General features: G+C 31.6%; 2 protein-coding genes and 1 non-coding gene across 3 annotated transcripts; 2 read left to right on the top strand and 1 right to left on the bottom strand.

Annotated features, from left to right (window-relative positions):
* Positions 1-391: 391 nt before the first annotated feature.
* On the bottom strand, positions 392-2,632 carry LOC18031342. Its single transcript, XM_006421346.2, has 3 exons — positions 2,485-2,632; positions 1,885-2,382; positions 392-1,159 (listed from the first exon to the last, which is right to left on the bottom strand). Exons 1-3 carry the CDS (start codon positions 2,585-2,587, stop codon positions 639-641), a joined length of 1,122 nt encoding a protein of 373 aa, XP_006421409.1. The 5' UTR covers positions 2,588-2,632; the 3' UTR covers positions 392-638.
* Positions 2,633-6,472: 3,840 nt separating this feature from the next.
* Positions 6,473-7,502, top strand: LOC112100092 (L10-interacting MYB domain-containing protein-like). Its single transcript, XM_024187940.1, has 3 exons — positions 6,473-6,775; positions 6,912-7,172; positions 7,275-7,502. Exons 1-3 carry the CDS (start codon positions 6,473-6,475, stop codon positions 7,500-7,502), a joined length of 792 nt encoding a protein of 263 aa, XP_024043708.1.
* Positions 7,503-22,797: 15,295 nt separating this feature from the next.
* Positions 22,798-22,904, top strand: LOC112095512. Its single transcript, XR_002903888.1, has one exon. It is a non-coding gene; the product is annotated as a small nucleolar RNA R71 (small nucleolar RNA).
* The last annotated feature ends 665 nt before the right edge of the window (positions 22,905-23,569 follow it).

Raw genomic sequence — 23,569 nt, 5'->3', positions numbered from 1 at the left:
AATTCAATAGTAGAAAAGTTAACGGGTTGGGTATGCGGTTTTAAATAAAAAGTTAATGGGTGCATATTTATATTTGTCAAAATATTTGGGGGTTCATGGAAATGAACCCTTCTAAATGTTAAAAACGGTTGCCGGTGATTAACTTCTATTCTGGCCTTTAATCCCAACCATCCAATTTCAGTGTCTAGATCTAACGAATCAAAAATGCATCGCTGTTACGTACAGTTTCTGTAACGTAGCCAGCTCCTTTAAATCTACTTTCTAAGGTGGGCGGAAAAAGAACCCCGAGGCAGGTTTGCATAAAGAAACCAGAGTAGATCTATTTTCAATTCATTCTCACTATCAAAGAGACAAAGGGAATCACTTCTATAGAATTAAATTGTAACCCAGCAAATAAATAAATCCATTACATTTCATTGATTCTTCTCTATATATTATCATTTATTATTATTCACCAATATTAATGTGTTGCCACACAGCACCGTCAAGAAAGAAGAATATTTAAATTGAAGACTCACATGGCCTCTTTTTTCCAGGAGGTTAGATCCCCATTTTTCTCCGTTGCACACACAAACTTACAAAACACTTCAACTCAAAGATTTTTTGTGTAATAAATTATCTAATAACCAAATTAAAATCTATCGGAGAGGAAGAACACTAACATCATCCAAAACAGGTCCACACATATGCCCATAATCATTCAACTTGGTGTGATAATTAGAACTGTAGAAAGTAATCCTTGTCCTGGAAGTTAGAGCCTGGAATGTGAGACTTGCATTCTTGGATCCTCCTTTTCCTACAGAATTATAAGGAACTTTTATGGTTTTATCCGCAGCGAATGCTTCGACAACCATCGAGCCGTGGCAACCGTTCTTGGCCTCTCCAATGATGAATGTAAGCTCGTAAGATTTGTGAGGAATTGTTCGGATGATTTGAGCAATGGCACTTTCTCTTCCTGCAACAAGCTCAATGGCTGAGAATCCCGAGGGAACAAAGAAGTGCTTCTTGTCAATGTATTTTACGGGCTTCAGGGATTCGATGATCCATCCTGGAAGTGGTGAGATTAGATCTTCTTGCTTTGGCGGGAGAAGGACACCAGTTGAATAGTTCTTGAATGTGTGAGGGCCAGTTTCAAAGCCTCCATTTTTGACTAGGTTACCTGCACATGAATATGGACAAAATTATTCTACTGTACATGAGTTTGATGTATATACTAAATTATATCAATATATCACCAAAAAAAAGTTATCAACATTATCTTTTTAAAAATTTAAACAATATTCTCATGTGTTTTAGATGTAGATTAATTTGAAAAACTCTATAATTCATAAATATCAACCTTTTTATCATACATCATCAATAATGAGAAAAAATGATCAAAATCCATCTTCAAGAATATATTTAGATTCAATACTGAGCCATACTTTGTGTTGAGTTATTTATAATATTGTGATCGTTTGTTATTGGATAAGAATTAATATACAGTTAAGTCTTAACTATACACTATTATAAATACACATGAGATAGAAGAATATTAAAAATTAGCACAACTCAAACTCAACATTAGATCCAAAATTTTCATTATTACAAATTTTAACTTTTTATTTATTTTTATTTATCCGTCATGTTGAAGGAAAAAAAAAATCTAATATTGATCAATAAAATATTCTAGCTTAAATTAGTGAAGAGACGACAACGATTGAATGTTAAGCATTGCTTATGGATTTTGATGCATTTTAAAACATGAAGGAGGAAATGATATATTTTGACAAATAAAACAAGGGTTCTAATCATTTAAAAAATAATGCACACACGTTGCATGACCTTTTAAAATCTTAGGCGAGCTCAAATGAGGAGAATTTAATTGCAAAGAAATAAACTCACCTTTGGTATACTTAAGAGGCAAAATCTCTTTGATGGCAACGGCATCCAAGAGAGGTCCACAAGTGGGATCCTCCTGAATACCAGGATTATGAAACGTCACCTTGACAACATCAGAAGTTGCCTTAAAAGCCCATGCATACGTGTCGCCTCCATTGCTGCTAAAAACAGTCTGAACTGAGAGGTCACCCGACTGACCGGGAACCGAGACTCTAAGCACTTCGTCCTGGGCACAAGTCCTAGTGGTTCCAAACGTGAGGGAGTAGATTGAGCCCCGCTTCACCCTCACATTCTGAGAAATGGAAGCCTCATTGCCTAGCCTCACTGCATGAACACCGCGAGGGACGGCAAAATAGAAGCCGCCGGGCTGCGGCCCGCCTGAGATGTACTCCACCAAGCCGCTGATTTCCCACTTGGGAAGTGAGTACTTTCCGATTATCACTGTTTTGTTGAGGTTTGATTTCTTCGGTGAGAGTTCAAAGTTTCCATTTGGAAGAAGTGCTGCAGATAAAAATAAATGTTACTATTTAGTACAAATAATGTGACAAAATAATATTTATTAAATGAAAATATAAAATGATAAAAATCGGAGTGATTGCTTACTATCAAGCCACCGAGATGGACGAGTTCCTGGAGTAGTAGCAGAGCCACCGTTGCCTAGTGATGAGAAAATGAGTGCAAAGCAAAGAGAGAGAAACCAAGGCATCTTTTCTATATTGATGAAGCAACTAGGATGAATACAGTATTTATAGAATGAAAACACTCAACGGGAGCATGTACGTGTATGATTTTTTTATATATTAAAGTGGGAGACAAAAAGAAAGGAAGAAAGAAGATAAGGAGCCACGTTATAGGGCCACCAAATTAGCCGTGAGATGTGCCACTTGGTCTCCCCATTTCCCATAATTTCAATTAATTCTTGTTTTTCCACTCGAAGGTCTTCGATTCAAGTGTTGGAGGAGCCCCACATGAAGCTTCATTGGTTGCCGTGATTTGCTCCTATAGTCTTAGTTCTACAATTTTTCTAGGTACAAAACTTAATCAAGACTCTGTTGTTACATATGAATCATACTTGTACGGACATGTTAGTACTAATCATTCATTCTCATTATGAATCCAATAAGTACAAGTTCGTGCTAATGTTGACTTCCATTGATAGGGCATGTGATATGCTCAATCTCATATAAAGTTTTGATATTGAATGATGAAGGAAGTATTACATGGCTTGTTGGATTTGGCGAAAATATTTACATTTGAAATTGACGAGGAGACCAAGAAAGAGAGGTGCCATGCGTTGAATCCTAAGATTGGAATTTAGATTATTATCATTTTTTATTATACTTAAATGGTTTTATCTTAAGAGATTATTAATATTTATAATGATCAATCTATTTAAAGGAACATAAATCAATTTTATTATGCTACAACTTAAATTTTATTCTCATCTTAAGATATATCTATCCCATTAAAACACACACACATGTTTATTTATTTATAAATGAGTCTGGATATATAAAATATAGAAATTTTCAAACTATTCAAGACTAATTAACCTACACATATAAATATTCTTAAAGCAAATATGGAAGCGATCAACAATAATCACGAAGAACGACGGTTATTTATTTCCACCTAAGGACTTTTATATTTCTAGAATTTGATATTTCTAGTCTTGGGACTAGGGATGACAACTGGATCGCTCCATAATGGATATCCACAATATCCATCCAAAATTTTTTGGATCTTGAAATGGATATTTTAAAATTATATCCAGATGGATATGGATAATTATTTTTACCCAATGGATATCTGTTTAACCCAACACAAGTTTAAAAAGTTTTAATTTTATAAAATTAAAAATAAAAATATAATAAACAAAAAATTGTAAAAATATTAAAAATAAATAAATACAAAATTGTCCTCAACTAAAATATTTATTGTCAAATATACCCCCACAGCAAAATTATAGAAAAATATTTTAAGTTTTGAAAATTTAGAAAAATTCACAGTTGACATTGTTCCACCGCCGGAACCACCGTTATTCCGTCGCCGGCAGTAAAACTTCATCCAATGTTGACACCGCTGACATAAAAATATTGGAAACTACATGATCTATACAAATATGGAAGCGATCAACAGTAATCACGAAGAACGACGGTGCACGCGCTGCAAACGTGCGACGACCATGTGGTGGCCGCGGATCTTTGCGATGCGCGTGCGCCTCCATCATTTGTTATTTTCTAAATCAAACACCACCTTTAGATAGATTGTTGAATTTCCGATCTGTTGGTGTGGGATGTGTCGACTAACAGTGACTTTATGGTGGCGACGCCGGAAAAGACAACGGCGCTGGCGACGGACTGAGTTGCAATTTTTTTTCAAATTTTCTAAAATAATTTTAATTAACTTTTAAAATTAATGATTTTAGGAAATGGAAAATAAAAAAAGATTTTTTAATGTAATAAATTATTAATTACTTTTTACTTTATTATTATGTTATATTATTTTTTAAAATTTAAAAATACCAATTTAATATTTATAGATATCCATGGACATCCATGAATATCCATATTTTTGTAGATAAAATCCATATCCATATCCAATATTTAAATATTGGATATGGATATGGACAAATCTATCATGGATAATCATGGATTTATACATGGGTGGACAATATCCATATCCAACTGGATATTTGCCATCCTACTTGGGACCATATCCTTGTCTAAGTGATGGGACAATTTGTTGACAACATAAAAAAAACATAGTCAATTATTCAAACTATTCAGAATCCACTACATTTTAGTAATTTTTTTAAGGAAATTTTCTATTATTGACTTGACTAAAAAAAGAATAATATAATTACTGTGTTCTTGTTATTATATAAACTCTCATTCAATTTTTCATGGGTTCTTATTATTTATTTTATTAGTTTTTATAATTATGCTGAAATATCAAATTTAAGATATTTTATCTGGAAAACAAAACGACTTGATATGTATTTTCAAACATGGAATAAAAAATATTTTATAAATTTATACATTAGACTTATTTAAATGCCCCCAAAGTCGTAGTCTGAGTAGTTTTCAAACTTTACTTGATTGGCCACCTAAGTGTTTGTTTGATATAATTTATTTAATGGTCATAAGTGCTTATTTAATCTCATAAGTACTTTTTAAAATTTTTTATGGTGTTTGGTTATTTTTTTAGTAGAGGTTTTTAGCTTAAATAAGCTAATTTACCTCTACTAGAAAAAACTCAAAATTTGAGGTTTTGGGAGTAGAGGTTAGAGATCTTTTCTAAAAAATATGTAATATAAAAATATCCTTAAAATATTTCATTAATTAGATAATACCCTATTTTGTATAAAACTTGCCCAACGGAAATTGTTGCCGCCATATAAACATATTGCTGCCACCACTTCACTTTCTCTCTCTCTCTCTCTCTCTCTCTCTCTCTCTTTTAAATAGCCAGCAATTTAATTTTGCAAACCCTACACATACCCAATACTTGAGAGAGCAATCAAAGTGATTTTTGGTGAGGAGCATGCCAGGTAATGCTTCCTGCTACTTTTTCATTTTTGTCTTTATTATATTATTCAATATGTGGTACCGTTTCATGTTTCTTTTAAATATGGTCTTAGTTTCATCTTTGTCCTTATTATATTATTCAAACGTTTTCCATGTGAGTCATTGCATCCAAAGAAATTATAGAACACTGTCTTATTTTTTGTCACCACCTATAATATAATTTTAGTTATGATTTCTTTATAAACAATTAATTGATCATGCACTTGATATGTATTTAAAACTCATGACCAATTTATTATAATATTCAATATGTTTATTGCCATTTTTCATCTTTTTTTAGTATATTATTCAATATTATTCATGCCACACTTGCTACTCTTTTATCTTTTTTTAAGGAAAATTATCCACTGTTCACCCGTTTTTTCACAGTTTTTCAAAAATACATGGATCCTTTTTTTTTTTTTTTTTTTGCAGCTCTCCACCTGAAGTTAATATTTTTTCTCATTGGTCCACTCTCGTTATAACACCAGTAGAACTTTGTTGACATCATAAGGGTAAAATTATCATTTCACAACGACACAATGGTGGAAATGTGCAAAACAATATAACTTCAAGTGGAGTTCAGCAAAAAAAAATAAATTAAGAATTGTGTATTTTTGAAGAAATACGAAAAAACAGGTGGTCGGTGGATAATTTATCTTTTACATTTGAGGGTAAAAAAGTCATTTACACAATATTCCATTAGTTTTCTTAACGATCACTAAACGAAAGTGGAAAAGTGAAAAGAATGTAACTTCAGTGGATTCCAGCAAAAAAAAAAAAAAGAATTATGTATTTTTGAAGAAGTTAGAAAAAATGGGCGGGCATTGGATAATTTCCCTTCTTTTTATTATATTATTCATTGTAAATTATTGGCACCATTTGCTACTATTTCATCTTTCTTTTTATTGTATTATTCAATAATACAAGCCAATTATTATTTTACATTTGAAATTCATTTCATCTTTGTTTTATTTGTGCGTTATTTTTTTAATAATATTATTAGATTTCCTTTGTCTAGAATGGCAACTACTACAGAAGACAAGAGAAAAAAATTAAAGGCATATTGGGATGATGTTACCAGCGATGCTTTTGTTAAGATCTGCGTGAATGAAACTTTGGCTGGGAATCGACTAAATAGTCACTTTAATAAGATTGGGTGGAAAAATATTATTGCTAAGTTTCATTCAATGACCGATAGAGATTATGAACAAAAACAATTGAAAAACAAGTGGGATATCCTAAAAAAAGATTGGCAACTTTGGACAAACTTGTTGAGAAATGAAACTGGTTTAGGATGGGATCCTGTAAAACATCAATTACTGGTAGTGATGAATGGAGGGAGAGAAAATTAAAGGTGCAAATTTCTAATATTTTATTTTATTTTATAGCGTAATAAGAAATGATTTTGAGAGCAACTTAGACACACTTTTAACATATAATGCTTTTGCATTATTACAGGAGATACCTGAAGCAATTAAATTTCGTTCTAAAGGCTTGAAAAATGTTGACCAACTAGAAATTTTGTTCAAATATGTTGCTGCTGCAGGGGAAGGATCATGGGCGCCATCTATTGGTTTTGTACCAAATGATGGTGAGGGTGGACCATTTAATGAATATGTTGGTGAAGATAATAATATGTATTTTCAAGAAGAGAATGTCAATATTGAACCAAATAATTTTGGTGGACTAGAAAATATTGAGACTGACATTAATACTCTTGTAATATCTACACATGATAATGGAAGGAAACGAAAATTACCAATTCGAAAGCGAGATGGAGCTGCAATTAGATTGTCTAAACAATTGGATCACTAATGTCAGGCAGTAGAGAGTGGACCATCTATAGCTATAAGAAATGGTGAAAATGGTTGTAGCATTGCAGAAGTAATGGAAGTGCTACATAGTATGCCTGAAATTAAGATAAAAAGTGAGCTATATTTGAATGCCACTAAAATTTTTCTTAAGAAGGAGAATAGGGAGATGTTTGTTGCAATCAAGAATCGCGATGTTCAAATTGAGTGGTTGAAGTTCATGAAAGACTCTTCCTAGTTTTATTTTATGGCATGTTCTTATATTCAAGACTAATGTTTACTTTATCTTATTTTATCTATGCTCTTATATTAAGAATTTTATTTTGAATTAACTGGGTTATTTTTATTTTATTTGGTTTTGAGCTACGTTAGATTTATTTTTATTTTTTCTTTTCTTTTCAAATAATGATGATTTTTAATATATATGTGTTTACAGATATGGAATTATCAGAAAATGATGATGATGGTGAGCATAATACATTGATGAAAGTGATGCTGAGTACAAATTATTGCAAAAGGTACAAACTAGAGTTGCATTGTATGTCAATCATTTTATTAAGTATAGTTTAAAGGAACCATGTAGAACATCCCATCATTTAGGTCATTCTTTTGTACTAGAGGTGCTAAATGGACATAAAGATAAATGTCACCAACAAGTTAGAATGGAAAAACATGTATTTATAAAATTATGTCAAGTTTTGAGTAAATCATATGGTCTTAAAAGAGGCAAGAATATATTTATAATTGAGTCAATAGCTATGTTTTTTATTACATTAGGTTATGCATTTAGGAATAGAATGGTTCAAGAAAGATTTCAACATTGAGGTGAAACTATATTGAGGTTGTTTGGAATAGTGTTAGATGCTGTTTGTCATATGGCCATTGATTTTTTGAAACCATCAGACCCACAATTTAAAAAAATTCCCAAAAAAATTAGGAATGATGAACGATATTAGCCATATTTTAAAGATTGTATTAGGGCAATTGATGGGACACATATACCAGTCATAGTGCCTATATCGAAGCAAATACCGTATATTGGAAGAAAAAGGATTCCTACCGAAAATGTGATGGCTGCATATGAATTTAATATGTGTTTTACATTTGCATGGGCTGTATGGGAAGACACTACCCATGATACTCGTATATTTTTAAAGGCCTTATGCGGAAAGAATTTGCACTTTCCTCATCCACCTACATGTTAGTTATAATATATTATTTATGATACATTTCTATATAAGTTTGTTTAATTTTTTTTCAATTATAGAATTTCTATTTTGCAAGTAAGTATTACCTAGTAGATTCTGGATACCCTCACATGATAGGTTATTTAGGTCCTTATAAAGGTGAACGATATAATCTTCTAGATTTTCGACGTGGAAGTCAACTAAGAGGAAAAAAAGAAATATTTAATTATGCCCACTCTTCCTTGAGATGCACAATTGAGAGGAATTTTGGTGTTCAGAAAAATAGATGGAAAATTTTGCGACAAATGCCTAGTTTCCTTTTTAGTAAGCAATTGAAAATTGTGATTACTTCAATGGTTCTTCACAATTTTATAAGGAAATATGCAAATAATGACCAAGAATTTCAACCTTTTGATAATGATGACGAATTGCTTCCAACAAGTAAAAGTGAGAATCAAAGTGAAGAGAATAATGAAGAACAAAGTACAAGTTCATTCAACATACGGGAAATGGACCAAGAACGTGATCAAATTGTGAGACTTCTCATGTTCCGTTAACATTTCAGTTATATTATTGATTATCATTTTAGTTTGGATAGTATTATTTGTTTGGGAGAATATATCAATGATGTAATTTTTAATTTTGAAAATTGAAGAAATGATTGAACTAATGTTTTCTTATTAATTGATAGCTTGGATGCATTTTGTTATATTTTATATATAATTATGAATACATATCCTTTTTGGTAATTTAATTAAATAAAAGCACTTTTAGTTTTACACAACCAAATAGTTTAATGGTTTAAAAGAATTTTTTTAATTGACAACCAAACACCCAATGACTTTTTCTCCAAAAGTTCTATTTGTTTAAGCTCTATTGGTATAAGCTCTATTGGTATAAACTCTACTGCTATAAACTTTATTTAATAAGTTGTACCAAATGAAGTCTAAGACCAAATCCTAGGAAAAGTAAGGATTTAAAAAAAAATTGGGCTTTATCCCTTATACTTATATATATATATATATATATAGAATAGAAAAAGTGAACTTTTATAACTTTTATTTGATATTTCCTAAATCATAAAATATAATCCCTTTATTCATTTTTTTATTCATTTTGACTTATAAGGAAATAAATATCAAATAATTATATTTAAATTTTTTTATTCATAAAAAAATAAGATACCACTTATATTCATTTATTAAAAAAAATTATTTAGATATTTGTATTCAGACGTTAGCTAATTTTGAATCCATTTAGATTTAAGAAAAAAAAACAAATGCTATGTAAGTATTACCTACTTTGGTCATTTGGTCCGTTTGACACAATCAAAAATTTTTGAGGGCCAAGTAATAAACAACCCTTAAAATAATTGAACTTTTCAAAGACCATATTAACAAGTTAAGGCAAGTAGTACCACAAATAATTTCAATTGTTAATAAGTTGTGTGGTTTGAAATTTTTTTCTCTTGCTTCTCTTTCCTCTCTTCCATAGTATCATAGTTAAGTTCAAATTCATATTATATTTTTTACTCTCATCTTAGAGCTAGATATTAATGCTTTGCTATCACCAATTTCATTTGATGTCCACAAAAGTTTTTAGCTTTTGATTGTCTATCATGGCATGATCCAGCAGTTGAACTATTTTATAGGCTTCTACATTATTTATTAGGTTTAAGGTTTTGGATGTATTTTGTTACAATAGTGCTCTCTAAATTCAAGCTCTTTTTACGTCTCCATTTTTAGTCTAAAGGGGAGTGCTGAAAGAAATCAAGATGGAGTTATTTGGTTGCTAAGAAAATATTTCAAAACATTCCAAAATTCTTATTACTGAGCTTATTACAAAATGTTCAATTACATTCAATTTATATACTATGCTTAAGATTACAACTGTAACTAATTCATAACCAACTAAAGTGATTAACACAAGCTAAGTATGCACATAGTGTTTGTAAATGATTTCAACAACTTAAGCTGAGCTGGTAGTTGAGCAGTCACTTTGCTTACAATCATCTAACGTCATGTGCTTGTTACTTTTCTCAGCTTAAGCTTCCATTTCTTCTTCTTTATACAATGAGCCTCCTTAGCAGCCTCTTCAAACTCAAAGGACAAAGATGAATATTGAGTTTGGCTCTTAAGTAGTTGAATTGTATGAAAGAAAGAGGCGTGGTCATTATGTCTGCAACTTGTTTTGTGCTTGGTAGATAGTAAATGTTGAGCTCCTCTACAAGGACTTTGTTGTGGATAAAATATATATCTATTTCAATATGCTTTGTACTTGAATGCTAAACAAGATTCCCAGTTGATTCCGTTGCACTGGCATTATCACACTAGATTGTAGGTCTTTGTGTGTAATATATCCAAATTTCAGTGAACAAAAATTTGTAGCTAAATCAACTGTGCACTAGCTGAAGCCAAGGATCAATATTCACTTTCTGCACTTGATCTAATTATGAGAGACTGCCTTTTAGAAGACCAAGATATCATATTATTACCTAGATATATGCAATATACACCAACTAATTTCTTATAATCTAAGTCACGTGCCCAATTAGCATCTGTAAAACCAATAAACTTTAAGTTGCCTTCTTTGATGAATTCCAAACCATAGTTTTAAGTGAATTTTAAGTATCTCAAAACTCTTTTACAAGCCATGAGATGTTATAGTGTAGGTGAAGAAACATATTGGCTGAGTTTATTTACAACAAATGCAATTTTAGGCCTTGTTAAAATCAGATTTTGCATTCTCCAATACTCTTATAGTTGATTGGATCATCAAGGAAATAACCAAGTTTTTCTTGTACATTTTTCTATAATTTCAAGCCTATTGTTGTGGACCGCCCAAGTTCCTACGCCAAGTGCCCACAATTTTAGGCCAAGAGCCCAAGTCTAGGCCAAGAGTGTTAGCCTAAAGGGTTACACATAATGTAATTTTGATGATAACAAAGACATGTATTAAGTGATTTAATAAATATTATAATTCACATTTTAACTAGTTTTTAAGGGCAATATTTATGCAAGTGAATCAAGTGAAATCAAGCTCAAGACACTCAACGAACAACAACGAAATCAATAATAAAGTTTAGAGCTCAACGGACGAATTAGTGCGATAAATTCTTGTAAAGCTGGTATGATTTAATTGATGCATGATTTAGCATTTGAGAAGGTCAAGAGATTAATTTAATTAATTACTTCTCATAAACTAAAAGGTTTTATTTTTATAAGATAAAGTATTTTGTAGTTTTGAGTATTTTAGACTTAAATGGAAAGTTTTGCAATCTTTGTTTTTAATAAGTATTATCTTGAATTCCAGAGTTGGACCTTTTTGCAAATATGCGAAATGATTTAGGCCATACTATAATTTGTGAACATTTTGGACTAAAGTGAAAAGTTGTGAGAACTTTGAAAAATATGGGTATTATGTTAAATTTTGAAAAAGGACCCCTTTGAGAAATAATAATATATTTGGAGCCATATCATAATTTCAAAAGTTTTGGAAAGACAATTATCATTAAGAAATTATGAAATTAGACTTATTTGCAAAGTTTTATGACATTTTGGGCCATAAAAGATTTCTATAAAGTTGTGGGCCAAAGTAGAATTTTAGTGAACAATGTTACTATAGCAAAATTCAAAAATAACGGTAATATCACTGTTACAAGCGGCTAGCTGGATAAATTAAGCAGCTAACCGCTTAGGTGCTAGAATTTGACTATAACGGCTAGTTTTCAGGTTCTAACTAAAAAAACTCAACTCCAACTTCATTTTAAGAACCAATGCAAGCAAATATAGGATCATATAACATATATTGAGCTTCCAAAATGCAAACCATCATAAATTGAATCATTGTTGAGCTATTATTTCCATATCTACTCTTAAAGAGAGTTTTTGTTGTAAATTTCATTTCTTATCAAATTGTGAATGTACAAGTGTGAGAAACACTTGGGGTGAAGAGATTGAGGAGATAATCTCTTGATTGTAAAGGTTCATTGACACCTTGAAAGTTAATTGTAAGAACTTGAAGCCTTGGGAGGCTTGGATAGTGAAATCCTTGAGCGTGGTTGGCTTAGAGGCGTGGACATAGGAGGGGATTGCCGAACCCCATAAAAATTCGTGTGTTTTTTTTCTCTTCCCTTACTCTTTTATTTTTATGCTTGTTTGAATTTATTATTTTCTATTTCATTAAGGCATTAGATTACTTTGTTGTGCTAATTGTATTGCATAATTTTTAAAAACCCAATTTACCCCCCTCTTGGGTTGCGTAACTTGCATTTCATTTGGTATTAGAGCTTGGTTCTCTTATTAGAACTTAACCGTCTAGAGTAAAAGATCCATGGCAACCCAAAATGATTCATCCTTTAGAGAAGGACAATCTACAACCAGACCACCGTTCTTTGACGGAAATGACTATCCATATTCGAAAATTAGGATGAGAATTTATTTACAAGCACTAAATTATGAAATTTGGGAAGTTGTATGTGATGGACCATTTATGCCCTTGTTAAAAATGAAGTCGGGAAAGATATTCCAAAACCTTCACAGGAATGGAATGAATTGGAAAAGAGAAAAGCTTCTCTAAATTCCAAAGCTATGAATGCTTTGTTTTGTGCACTAGATAAGAAAGAGTTTCATAGAGTATCTAGTTGTGAAAGTGCTAATGAAATTTGGCACAAAATTGAAGTTGTTTATGAAGGCACGAATCAAGTAAAAGAGTCCAAAATTAGTAGGTACACGCGACAATATGAATTGTTCCAAATGAAACAAAATGAAAGTGTTACGGACATAGTAAACACTCTAGGAGCCCTAGGAAAGACCTTCTCAAATAGCGAGAAAGTTAAGAAAATCATTAGGTCGCTACCTAAGGAATGGAGACTAAAACGAACTGCCATTGAGGAAGCCAAAGATTTGAATATCTTACCTATTGATGATTTAATTGGTTCTCTTATTTCTTATGAGGAAGATTTGGCGGCTGAAAGAGGAAATGAGGAAAATAAGAAAAGCATTGCTCTCAAAGCCACAAAATATGAGAGTGATGGAGAAAGTGAGTCGAATGATGAGAAATTGGCTATGCTAGCAAGGAGGTTCAGAAAATTCTTAAAGAAAACCGGTGACCAAAGAAAATTTAGAAATCTCAAGAACCAAAAGGAGAAGAAATAGGTAATCATATGCTATGAATGTAAAAAGTCTGGCCATATAAGATCGGAATGCCCACTTTTCAACAAACTTAAGAAGAAAGCCATGGTTGCTACTTAGGATGATAGTGATGAAGATTCAAGTGATGAAGAAGAGTTGCAAGAAGTATCAAACTTGGCACTTATGGCAATAGAAGATGATGATGATCTCAATGAGGTAAGTGATCTAACCTATGATGAATTGTATGATGCTTTCAAATAAATATATAATGAGTTGATGAAAATTGGTAAAAAGAATGCATACCTTAAAAAGAAATTGCCAGAACTTACAAATGAAAAGGATGACATGCAAAAATGCAATAATTCATTAAATGAGAAGATTAAATGATTAGAATTAGAGAATAAAACTTTGCATAATAGAATTGCATTATCAAATGAGAAACCAAGTACTTCACATGAGCATTTAAAGCCGCATGTAGATGATTTGAAAAAGAAAAATGAAATACTTAAGAAAAAGAACATTGAACTTAGTGATGTTGTGATTAAATTCACAAATGGGCAAAAGATGTTGGATAACATGCTTAACTTTCAAAAATGTGTATTTGATAAAGGATGACTTAGGTATAAGCCTAATTTGAAGCAAGAGTATTATAAGAATTATTTTGTTAAAGCTACCTCCACAAGTGATTATAAAATTATTTTTTATTATTGCAATCAAAATGGTCACATGAAATATAGATGTCCCGTGAAAACAAATGCATATTATGGTATCAAATGCATTTGGGTTCCAAAAGGAACCGTTGCTAACACTCAAGGACCCAAAAATGTTTTGGCACCTAAGATATAAGATTTTCCTTGCAGGGCTTAAAGAAGAAGAAAAATAAATGGTACTTGGATAGCAGTTGTTCTAGGCATATGACCGGAAACTATGCATGGTTCTCAAGTTTCACCAAAATCGAAAATGGTGGAGATGTATCCTTTGGAGACAACTCAAAAGGAAAAATTCTCAGAATTGGTAATGTTGGTAAAGTTTCCTCAACTCTAATTGAAAATGTGTGTTTGGTTGAGAATTTGAAACACAATTTGATTAGCATTAGTTAATTGTGTGACAAGGGTTATAAAGTTGTTTTTGATAAATCAAGATGTGTTATTGAGAATGCATGTGATGGGAAAATTTTGTTTATTGAAAATAGATATGGTAATGTTTACACAATTAATATAGAATGTGCATCTACTCATGATAAATGTTTTTCAGCATTGCATAATGATGGTTGGTTATGGCATAGAATACTAGGACATGCAAGCATGGATTTGATTTCAAAAATTTCAAAAAATGATTTAGTTAAAGGTCTTCCAAAAATCAGTTTCCAAAATGATAGAATTTGTGAAGCTTGTCAATTTGGAAAACAAATCAAAACTTTTTTAAAAAACAAGAATCATATCTCTACTTCAAAACCACTTCAATTACTTTACATAGATTTGTTTAGACCTTCTAGATATGCTAGTTTAAGAGGTAAATATTATGTATTTGTAATTGTAGATGATTATTCTAGATACACATGGGTATTATTCTTAGCTAATAAGGATGATGTCATTGATGCATTTAAAATTTTCTCTAAAAAGGTTTAAAATCAAAAATGTTATTCTATTACTTGTATTAGAAGTGATCATGGTGGAGAATTTAAAAATCATGCATTTGAAATTTTTTTTAATGATTTTGGCATTGAGCATCAATTTTCATCACCTAGGACTCCACAACAAAATGGAGTTGTTGAGAGAAAAAATAGGTCTATTCAAGAAATGGATTGGACCATGTTGAATGAAAATGCATTACCAAAATATTTTTGGACCGAAGCCATCAACACCGCTTATTATGTTTTAAATCGGGTGTTGATTAGATCTCATCTCAATAAAACTCCCTATGAGCTTTGGAAAGATAGAAAACCCAACATTGGTTATTTCAAAGTTTTTGGATGCAAATATTTTATTTTGAACACAAAAGATAATCTTGGTAAATTTGATCCAAAATCTGATGTTGGCATCTTTCTCAGGTATTCAAACTCAAGCAAAGCTTATAGAGTTTATAACAAAAGAACTTTAGTTGTGGAAGAATCCATGCATGTTACATTTGATGAATCTAACCCCACCTCTGTAGAGAAATGAGTTGTTAATGATGATGCAGATGGAGAGTTACAAGAAGAATCATCAAAATATAAACAAGAGAATGCACCACAAGAAAATCAAGAGGGTATACAAGAAGAACAAACAAATATGGAGCAACAACAAGGTATTTCTCAAACACTCCCCAAAGAGTGGAGGTATGTTTCCTCTCATCCTAAGGATTTAATTTTAGGTGATCCTTCAAGAGGAATTACAACTAGATCATCACTTAGAAACACATGTGAGCATGTTGTATGTTTTCTCAGATTGAACCAAAATCTTTTGCGGATGCGGAAAATGATAAGTCTTGGATTATAGCAATGCAAGAGTAGTTAAATCAATTTGAAGGAAATAAAGTGTGGGAATTGGTTCCTAAACCAGAACATCAATCCATTATAGGCACTAAATGAGTATTTAGAAATAAAATGGATGAATCCAGTGTGGTTGTAAGAAATAAAGCTAGATTAGTGGCTCAAGGATACAACCAAGAAGAAGGAATCGATTTTGTTGAAACCTTTGCACCTGTAGCTAGATTAGAATCCATTAGGATGTTGTTAGCATTTGCATGTCATAAAGATTTTATTTTATTTCAAATGGATGTCAAAAGTGCTTTCTTAAATGATTATATTATGGAGGAAGTTTATGTGAAACAACCCCCTGGTTTCGAAAATGAAAAATTTCCAAATCATGTTTATAAGTTATCAAAAGTATTGTATGGATTAAAACAAGTACCTAGAGCATGGTATGATCAGCTTAAAAATTTCTTGTTGGATAACGGTTTTTCGATGGGAAAAGCGGATACTACCCTTTTTATTAAGAATTAAAATCAAGATATACTTGTTGTTCAAATTTATATTGATGATATTATTTTTGGTTCTTCTAATGAATCTTTGTGCAAAGAGTTTTCCTCTTGTGTGAGTAAGGAATTTGAGATGAGCATGATGGGAGAATTGAAGTATTTCCTTGAACTTCAAATCAAACAAAACAATGAGGGGATCTTTATCAACCAAGCTAAGTATGTCAAAGACTTGCTAAAGAGATTTTGTATTGATAAATCAATACCAAGAATACTCCAATGAGCACAACAATCAAGTTTGATACAGATGAAAAAGGTAAAGAGGTTGATATTAAAAAGTATCGAGGTATGATCGTATCTTTATTTTACTTAAACGCAAGTAGACCCGATATCATGTTTAGTGTATGTTTGTGTGCAAGATTTCAATCTTGTCCCAAGGAATCTCATTTGCTTGCTGTTAAAAGAATTTTTTGTTATTTGAGTGGAACCATATATCTTGGCCTTTGGTATCTTAGAGGAACTCATATAGATTTAACTTGTTATTTGGATGCCGATTTTGTCGGTTACAAGGTCAATAGGAAAAGTACTAGTGGAACTTGCCATTTTCTTGGTCATTCACTTGTTCCATGGTTTAGCAAGAAACAAAATTCAGTTGCATTCTCTAATACTGAGGCAGAATATATTGCCGTAGGTAGTTGTTGTGCACAAGCACTTTGGATGAAATAAACACTTAGAGATTATGGTATTAATCTTGAACAAATTCCTATCAAGTGTAATAATACTAGCGCCATAAATCTTTCAAAGAATCAAAGAATCCCATTCAGCACTCTAAAACCAAACATATAGAGATTAGACATTATTTCTTGAGAGATCATGTACAAAAGGGTGATATTGCATTAGAATTTATCTCTACAGAAAAATAATTTGCCGATATTTTTACAAAATCCTTTGTGAAGAACAATTTTCAAAAATTCGGCATGAACTTGAGATGATGAAATTTTCATATTAACATCTCTATTTATGTTATTGAATCTATTAAAATTGTTTGCTTGATGATTGTTGATGTTTATGAAGTGTTTGAGCATGTTAGATATATGAGGTGTTTGATTTATTAATTTTTGAATGCTTATGTGCTTCATGAATATATGCTTGTTGGATGGATTATTTGTTTGAATTAATCATCTTTTGAATGTTTAAAATCATGATTCATGCATTAAATTGGCTCTTGAGATGTTTCTGGATCACAAAATGATCACGAAATTGATCAAAACTAGCCGGAAAGCAACTATTGTGCAGATGGACAGCAACCGGGCAGCTAGCCGCCTATTCCAAGCGACTAGCCGCTTGGAGACTGTCCCAAACCCGAGAGCAAGCGGTTAGCGGCTTGGTCATGGGTTTTATGCTTTTTCTTCTTTGTTTGTTATTTTTCTACACTTGTTATTCTTTTCTCATCAAAACCGTGAAACACCTCTCCGTTTTCACTCATTTTTTCTTCATTTCTCACCCATTTCTATGCCCAAATCAATCATTCAAACTAATACCCATGCATTTAACCTTCACTAAACACTTCTAATCATCATTTTCTCACTTGTTCTTCATCATTTCATTATCATCTCTCTCATGCGTGGATAGTGCTTCTCCATTTTCTTTCTCAAATCTCTTCATTTTTCACTCATTTTCTTGTTAAAATCAATCACTCAAATTATTATTCATCCATTACTCCTTCAATTTTCACTCTCAAAACAATATTTCATCAACTCTCCACATAAAACTCAAAATCAAATCTCACTCTACTCGTTTCTCTCTCTTCATTTTCAAGCTTCCTTTAGCCCATTTTTAATTCAATCTACATCATAAATTAGCTTCATTCATTTCTACAATTGATATTCTTGCCTCAAATAAATCCATTTCACTCAAATTTTTTAAAACCCGAAATTGTATTTTTAAGCTTATTTTTCTTTTAACAATGGCGGGTGGTGACAAATCCAAGGGAAAACACGTGGCCAAGAAGCGTAAGGAAGATCATGGGGACTATTTAGAGTTTATTTTGACTCATTTTCCATGACCCCTGCTTCGGAAACGTTTTCTCGTCAATTTCATGCCAAGGTCGGTCATTACTCCTTTTTTTGTCAATCTCAGTAATATGGAGAATTTAGAAATTTGTGATAAATCTCTTAAAGATTTCCTTATTACTGTGGGATGGAAGAATGTGGTGGTTGTTGTTTGTTCTAAATTCTTGGCTTGCTATAATATTTTAGTTACTGCGTGCTTAATTTATATATGTCTCTTTATTAATTATCAAGATGTTCCTTTTTGATATAAGCATGGATTTATGGTAGTTTTGATGATGAAGCGGGAGAAGTCATGTGTTTTTGAATTCAGAGATAGGTAATACGTATTTTTATCTTGAAATTTTTGTGCATATTTTTGAAATATTCAGGAGGAGTTTTTGTTTTGAATTTGATTTATATCTTTAATTATATATGCCATGTATTAAGGGGGAGTATAAATATCAAAATACATGAGATGTTTGTCATCATCGAAAAGGAGGAGATTGTTAGCCTAAAGGGCTACACATAATATAATTTTGATGATAACAAACATATGTATTAAGTGATTTAATAAATATTGTATTTTAAAATTTTACTAGTTTTTTAAGGGTAATATTTATGCAAGTGAATCAAGTGAAATCAAGCTCAAGACAATCAACGGACAACGGCGAAATTAAAAATAAAGTTTAGAGCTCAATGAACGAATTAGTGCGATAAATTCTTGTAAAGCCTGTATGATTTAATTGATGCATGATTTAACATTTGAGAACCTCAAGAGATTAATTTAATTAATTACTTTTCATAAACTAAAAAGTTTTATTTTTATAAGATAAAATATTTTGTGGTTTTGAGTATTTTGGACTTAAATGGAAAGTTTTGCAATTTTTATTTTTAATAAGTATTATCTTGAATTCTGGAGTTAGACTTTTTTGTAAATATATGAAATGTTTTAGGCCATACTATAATTTGTGAACATTTTGGACTAAACTGAAAAGTTGTGAGAACTTTGAAAAATATGGGTACTATGTTAAATTTTGAAAAAGAACCTCTTTGAGAAATAAAATATATTTGGGGCCATAGCATAATTTAAGAAAGTTTTGGAAAGAAAACTATTATTAGGAAATTCTAAAATTGGACTTATTTGTAAATTTTTATGATATTTTGGGCTATAGTAGAATTATAGAAAGTTGTGGGCCAAAGTGTTACTGTGGCAATTAAAAAATAATGGTAATATCACTGTTACAAGAGGCTAGCCGGATAATCAAGCAGTTAACCACTTGGTCGCTGGAATTTGACTATAACGACTAGTTTTCGGGCTCCAACTATAAAAACTCAACTCCAACTTCATTTTAAGAACCAATGAAAGCAAATATAAGATCATATAACATATATTGAACTTCCAAAATGCAAATAATTATAGATTAAATCATTGTTGAGCTATTATTTGCATATCCACTCTTAAAGAGGGTTTTTGTTGTAATATTTATTTCTAATCAAATTGTGAGTGTACAAGTTTGAGAAAAACTTGGGATGAAGAGATTGGGGAGATAATCTCTTGATTGTAAAGGTTCATTGACACCTTGAAAGTCAATTGTAAGAACTTGAAGCCTTGGGAGGTTTGGATAATGAAATCCTCGAGCTTGGTTGGCTTGGAAGCATGGACATAGGCGGGGATTGTCAAACCACGTAAATATCCGTGTGTTTTTTTTCTCTTCCCTTACTCTTTTATTTTTATGCTTGTTTGAATTTATTGTTTTCTATTCCATTAAGGCATTAGATTAATTTGTTGTGCGAATTGTATTGCATAATTTTTAAAAACCCAATTCACCTCCTCTTGGGTTGCGTAACTTGCATTTCAAAGACTGCTAACTTGGAGCGATTCTAGAATTTTCTAGTTAACTCTAGCACATCTCAAGCTTGTACATATCTAGAATTCTCTACACATTGATGCGTAAATGAGTAAGTGTACTAGTCGGCACAAGTAATATAATGAAGAATATAGGATTGTCCCACAAAAATTGTATATTTTATTAGCTACCAAAATTATTCTAACCCTAATTTATTTGAACAATCGAGTAGGTGAATTTATATTAAAAATTAAAATAAAATAAAATAACTAAAAATTAAATAAATATGCAGGCAGTAATCGAAATCGCCAAGAGATTAAAACACTAGGACATTTGATTTCACCATAACCAATCCAATTTAACCCTCCATCTATGCTATTAAAATTTATTACCCATATTGACAGTAAATTTCCCTAATCTATTCAATATGCTCTCTCGAGTAATATCAAAATTCCCTTCATATATCAACCCACTATATCTTTATATGAATTTAAATATGTAAAGATTTATTAAGCTCTATGGAAATTCTTAGAAAAACTGCACGAATCACGTTGCCACATCTTAGTCTTTTGTTCAATTCATGACATCCATTACACAGAGCAAAAGTACATAAATCTCCTCTCGCTCTCATTATGTATCCCCAAATCATTCAAATATTGGCCGGATATTTAAAAGCATTAAACAAAATAATGAACACTCAACCATGAAATAATAAACTAAAAGTAATATAAATTTATGGAATTAAGTCTTCATAGTTAGGCTACATCGTAGCCTTAGCAAAATAAATTAGTTCATGGGAATATAAAGAGAATCCATGAATTTAATTGGAAACATTTAAGCAAGACAATATAGAAGAGGGAAAGAAAAACTCAAGAATTAATTTTAGTGTCTTCTTCCTCTTCTAAATTGTTCTGGCTACCCTTGGCTTTTGCTTAAGACTTGCAGCTACTGCTCTATTCTTTTTTTTTTCCCTCTTGGCTCTAATTTTGTGCGGCTGCCCTCTTCACTTTTCTTTTTATATTGTTGCGCCACCTCCAAATCCTTAAATGAAAAGGATTTAAAACAAGCCAAGCTTAACCAATTTTAAGCCCATGCCCGTGCTTGCCATTTAAATTGCCAATTAGTTCTATAGTGCTCCCCATGTGCATGCATTCTTAAAATTGGTTAATTAAATCTTCCTTGATTTGATTTTTGATTTCTTTCCTTTTTTTCTTCTGCAATCGGCAATTATTTCCATTATGCTCCAATTTATTTACTCTTTTCGCTTCCTTTCACTTAAATATTCTCAATATTCCTAGAATGATAAAATATAAAAATTAAGATAAAAATTAATGTAATAAAATATAATTTAACATAAAATTAAGTTATGGAAGCATTAAAATAATATGAAAATTATTAGCGCATCAAATACCCCCAAACTTAATGTTTTGCTAGTTCTCGAGCAAAAATTAAAATAAAAGTACGAAAAGAAAATCCTAATTAAACCACTTTCGCGGTGATCGCGATTGCATTTAGTGTATGCAACAAGCGTTTAAACCCCTAGGCGGCCCTAGTGGATGAGTTATAGTCTCGTAAGGGTTTCCAGCGATGACACCCACAAACATCATTAAAAAAAAGCCTAAAAAATTGCATAAAGTATATAGCTCAAAGAATATTAAAAATATTGGCAAAATTCTAACTTCAATTCAATAGTCAGCCTCATCACATTGAATTCCTGTGTTGTGTGTGAATCAATTCAATCAAAACTCATCTCAAAATTTTTAATATCAACAGCTCCTGTTTAGAATAATAAACATAGTAGGTCACACTAACCTTATCATCTTGATTTTTTTCTTACTTTTTTCATAGCCATAAATTTGCATTTTCTTTTGATTTTTCTTAAAGCACATTTTTTTTCTTTGTCCATAGTTAGGAGCTTTCACTCTACCCCTTAAGGTAGTCTTCTTCTCATGGTATATTATTCTCTACATACTAGTGGTACATAGGCCCAAATTATTCAAGGATAACTTCACTCTTAAGGGTTATAGGTAGCTATTTTTTATTATGGTGCCTGGGTAAACTTAAGTAATGTAGAATTAAGGTAAACAATCATTTACTCAATCTAAAATTCTCAACTTGTTACGAATTGCAGTTATCTATACGTAAGTAGTGACCACATCAACATTATGGACTCCTGTAGCTCTCTTTGATATTGGTCGCTCCGAAGACCACTGGTAATTATTAGAGGCCATCTCCTCTAATAATTCATAAGCTACTTCTGGTGTTTTTCTCATTAACGTTCCTTTGGCTGCAGCATCAATCATTGTTCTGGTATTGGATCCCAAACTATTATAAAATGTATGTACCTGAAGCCAAACTGGTAGACCATGATATGGGCATTTTTTTAGTACGTCTTTGTATCTCTCCTATGCTTCATATAGTGACTCCATCTCGAATTGAGCAAAGGTTGTGATGTCATTCCTTAACTTGGTTGTTTTTGCTGGAGGAAAGTACTTTTCTAAAAACTTCTACGCTAAACCATCCCATGTAGTGACTGTTCCAATAGGGAGTGAGTTCAACCACTCTTTTGCTTTATCCCCTCAGTGAGAACGGAAAAAGCCTTAGCTTGATAGCATTGTCTGAAATACCATTTTGCTTAAATGTGTCACAAATTTCCAAGAAATTTACAATATGAGCATTTCGATCATCATTTGGCATCCCAGCAAATTGTACTGACGTATGGATCATCTAGATTATGATTGGTTTAAACCGCACGGCATGCAATACTTGGGCGAGCACTATTAACTGTAGGCACAACATAATCTCTTAAAGGTCTCTCATCCTCATTTGCATGTAATGCTTCGTCAGCCATGATTAGTTGTTGCTCCTGTAAAGCTTCTCTCCTTTCGCTATTGAGCCTTTTACAAGTGTGTTCAATCTGTGGATCAAAAGGCAATAAATCAAAACTTCTTGAACGTCTCATAAAACTAAACAATAAAAAAGAAAATTAAAATTAAACTAAGGTTAGTTGATATCGATACTAATCCAAACAATTCTCGGCAACAGCACCAAAATCTTAATGCGTAAATTAGCAAGTGTATTAGTCAGCACAAGTAATATAATGAAGAGTAGAGTATCGTCCTATAGAGATTGT

This window comes from Citrus clementina, unplaced genomic scaffold (assembly GCF_000493195.1).
Source record: "Citrus clementina cultivar Clemenules unplaced genomic scaffold, Citrus_clementina_v1.0 scaffold_9, whole genome shotgun sequence".
Lineage (NCBI taxonomy): Eukaryota > Viridiplantae > Streptophyta > Magnoliopsida > Sapindales > Rutaceae > Citrus > Citrus x clementina.
The sequence above is the reverse complement of the archived record's forward strand: the minus strand, read 5'-3'. Positions and strand labels throughout refer to the sequence as shown.

Bases quoted from the DNA above. Each gene is read 5' to 3' on its own strand.
- LOC112100092 (XM_024187940.1), top strand. From the start codon at position 6,473: ATGGCAACTACTACAGAAGACAAGAGAAAAAAATTAAAGGCATATTGG. The intron at 6,776-6,911 runs GTAGTGATGAAT...GCATTATTACAG, and splicing joins CTGTAAAACATCAATTACTG to GAGATACCTGAAGCAATTAA. The intron at 7,173-7,274 runs GTAATATCTACA...CACTAATGTCAG, and splicing joins AGACTGACATTAATACTCTT to GCAGTAGAGAGTGGACCATC.
- LOC18031342 (XM_006421346.2), bottom strand. From the start codon at position 2,587: ATGCCTTGGTTTCTCTCTCTTTGCTTTGCACTCATTTTCTCATCACTA. The intron at 2,383-2,484 runs GTAAGCAATCAC...TTTTATCTGCAG, and splicing joins TCCATCTCGGTGGCTTGATA to CACTTCTTCCAAATGGAAAC. The intron at 1,160-1,884 runs GTGAGTTTATTT...ATTCATGTGCAG, and splicing joins GCCTCTTAAGTATACCAAAG to GTAACCTAGTCAAAAATGGA.